The 3,032-nt window shown below is 40.8% G+C and overlaps 1 protein-coding gene across 1 annotated transcript in view; it reads right to left on the bottom strand.

The window, feature by feature from the left end:
* Positions 1–2,026: 2,026 nt before the first annotated feature.
* The window catches only part of si:dkey-43k4.5 (potassium voltage-gated channel subfamily S member 2), a gene marked incomplete in the record, with an annotated part of 16,716 nt that continues 15,710 nt past the window's right edge, over positions 2,027–3,032 (bottom strand). Inside the window, 1 exon segment of the mRNA XM_014019125.1 lies at positions 2,027–2,709. Coding sequence (XP_013874579.1) covers positions 2,293–2,709 — 417 coding nt within the window.

Here is a 3,032-nt window from a genome sequence, read left to right as displayed (position 1 = left end):
CTTTTTCCTATTTTAATGGGGTTTTTTCCTACTAATTTTAATTTTTTACTTCCATTTCACCATCTGGGTGCTACTTTCAACTTGAGTCTGCTATCTTTAGCTGTCTCACTGAAAACTTCGGCTGTTTTACCTATTACACTTGAAATTATCACTTTTTCCTATTTTAATGGGGTTTTTTCCTACTAATTTTAATTTTTTACTTCCATTTCACCATCTGGGTGCTACTTTCAACTTCAGTCTGCTACCTTTAGCTGTCTCAATGAAAACTTCGGCTGTTTTACCTATTGCACTTGAAATTATCACTTTTTCCTAATTTTATTGGGTTTTTTCCTACTAATTTTAATTTTTTACTTCCATTTCACCATCTGGGTGCTACTTTCAACTTGAGTCTGCTATTTTTAGCTGTCTCACTGAAAACTTCGGCTGTTTTACCTATTACACTTGAAATTATCACTTTTTCCTATTTTTATGGGGGTTTTTCCTACTAATTTTAATTTTTTACTTCCATTTCACCATCTGGGTGCTACTTTCAACTTGAGTCTGCTACCTTTAGCTTTCAGCTTACGTTTTGCGCAACAGGCATTCACCCTTGCATTTTCGTAGGAAATGCAAATTCTCTAGTTTGATAAATGCTTATTTGGGTTTTTAGGCACCAAAGTAAAACAAACATTTATGAGAATTTAATTGAGGATATTTTAGATATTCTACAGCTACATCATGGCCTGTTTGGGCCACGTATTTTTAAAGCTGTTCACAAACATGGTGATAACATCAGACCTAACATTTCTTGGRGGTTTTAGTTGAAAATTTCCAAGAGTTTAACTAATTCTGGTCAAACTAAATRAAATAATCCAGAGACAGAAAGACAAGAATGTTTCCTCCTGCTGCCTCTTCGCTGCTTCCACCCTCTGAGATSGGCTGCTCCTCACCTACTGAAGCTAAATAAATTAACAGAAGAGCAGCGAATCATAAAAACTTTATTGCAGCGAGGACAACTTTCTCCCAGGCTCCACAGGGAGCAGGTTCTTTACAGAAAGAGTCGGTCGGTGCAGGTTAGGAAGCAGAGCAACGTTTTAGCCTTCTGCACCACCGACCCCAAAAACTGCAGGACTCTGGGTTTTACTGAGGAGGATCACAGCTGCTGACCAAAAACCAAGTGCCACAAACCCCTCATTAAGATCACTGAACAAGAGCTGAACCACTGAGATCTGCTGAAGAACATGAGCTAAAAGAAGAAAACTACTAGCAAAAAGCTAAAGGCTAGCTAAAAGTGTTAAACTGCCTGTGACATCAGTTTTTAGTAACGAGTATGAATGCATTTATGCAAAGATGACATAATGCAAATAAAATTGCACGTCGTTAYAATGAACGGCTGTTGAGATATTTGCGCGTGACGTAACAGGAAGTGATGTCATAGGGGGGTTGTGTCTGGATGTGAAATGCTAAACACAGACTGTAGAGATGAATCTGTTTCTGTAGATTATTTTGAGTCACCAGAGACGATGAAGAGGCAGACTTTAAATATTTTATCAATAAACAAAGACCAAGTTTTCTTAAAGAGTTCCCCTTTGATGTCACTTCCTGTTTCACTTTGGCTGAGCCACAAACGTGTGCCGATTATATAACAAAATGGGTAAAATCGTTTGTATAAAAATGTTTTCTTTGTTTTTTTGCAGCTGAAGGACATGCATGTCACAGGCATTTTAAAAGGCAAGCTAAAAACTAAAAAGCCAATAGTAGCAAAAAGCTAGCTAAGAGCTAAAAGTAGCAGAATGTGGCTAAAAGGTTAATCAGTGTGTCTATAACTGACTGGCGACCTGAACAGAATATCCCTCTGCACCACTGAGATCCTGCTGAATTATTTCTGTTTATCTCACTAATCTGACGAGTTCCAGACAGGTCAAGTCTGGATTTTTACCAAGTTTAGTTTTTTATAATCAGCCAATTAGATTATAGAGACAGAAAATTAAATGAGARATTTATTTCAAATATGTTATTTTGTTCCACACAAGCAATATTCAAAGCATTTTATGGTATTTTTTTTTATTAACTTTACAGGTGTGCATGCTGTTTCACATCAGTTCAGTTTATCTGTGGGCTGATTGGTCGACTTSCGTCTTAGAAAAGCCCAGATACCCTGAATGAAAGCAAACTGTAAATCATGTTTTTATGGAAGCCCCAGAATTCTTGAATCTTTTCAGTTCAGCATCATCGACCACGCTTTAATGTTTATGAAGCGCGTGGTTAAACTCCGGTGAGTCACAGACGTCATATCTGACAGCAGAGGACATTTCACAGCTGATACAGCTCCTTTTTCCTCGAGCACGATGGGTGCTCCACGTAGCTGTAGTTTATCACCCCTCCTTCATCCTCATAATCGATATCGTCCTCCTCCATGTTGTCGATGTCGTCGTCATCCAGGCAGCGGCTGTCCCCGTCCGACTCCTCGTCCTCGCAGCTCATCCTCACCTTCTTCCGGTTGTTGTTCCTCACCGACGCCTCCAGCGCCTTCTGCCGGCGGTAGAAGTGGGAGAACTTGTTGAAGATGATGGTGATGGGCAGGGCCACCACCAGAGTGCCGCCCAGGATGCAGCCGCTGGCCGCCAGCTTGCCGGCCACCGTGACGGGCACCACGTCGCCGTAGCCCACCGTGGTCATGCTCACAGTTCCCCACCACCAGCAGGCCGGGATGGTGTCCAGACCCACGTCCTGAAAACACACACCCAGGTGACCTCAGCTCTGCGGTCAAAGGTGATAGTGTGTTCGCCTTGTTAATTTGTTAGCTGTGTTAGCAAAATATCTGATAAAATACTGGATTCAGAGAGTAAAAACTGGCTGCACATCTCACAAGTGAACATATCTTAAAACAATTCACAGATACTGAGGTAAAACTTGGTCTAGTCCAGGGTTATTCAGCTAAATCGCGGGGGGCAGGGGGGTAATAGTAAGTGAAACACTGCAGCCGGTAACAGAACAAAGATTATCTTTTACTTTTTAAATTTATTTTGTTGCACTGAAGTATGATTTTTAAG

Source organism: Austrofundulus limnaeus, unplaced genomic scaffold (genome assembly GCF_001266775.1).
Source record: "Austrofundulus limnaeus strain Quisiro unplaced genomic scaffold, Austrofundulus_limnaeus-1.0 Scaffold210, whole genome shotgun sequence".
In the NCBI taxonomy this organism is placed as follows: domain Eukaryota; kingdom Metazoa; phylum Chordata; class Actinopteri; order Cyprinodontiformes; family Rivulidae; genus Austrofundulus; species Austrofundulus limnaeus.
Note: the sequence above shows the minus strand (reverse complement) of the source record. Positions and strands in the feature narration are given on the sequence as shown.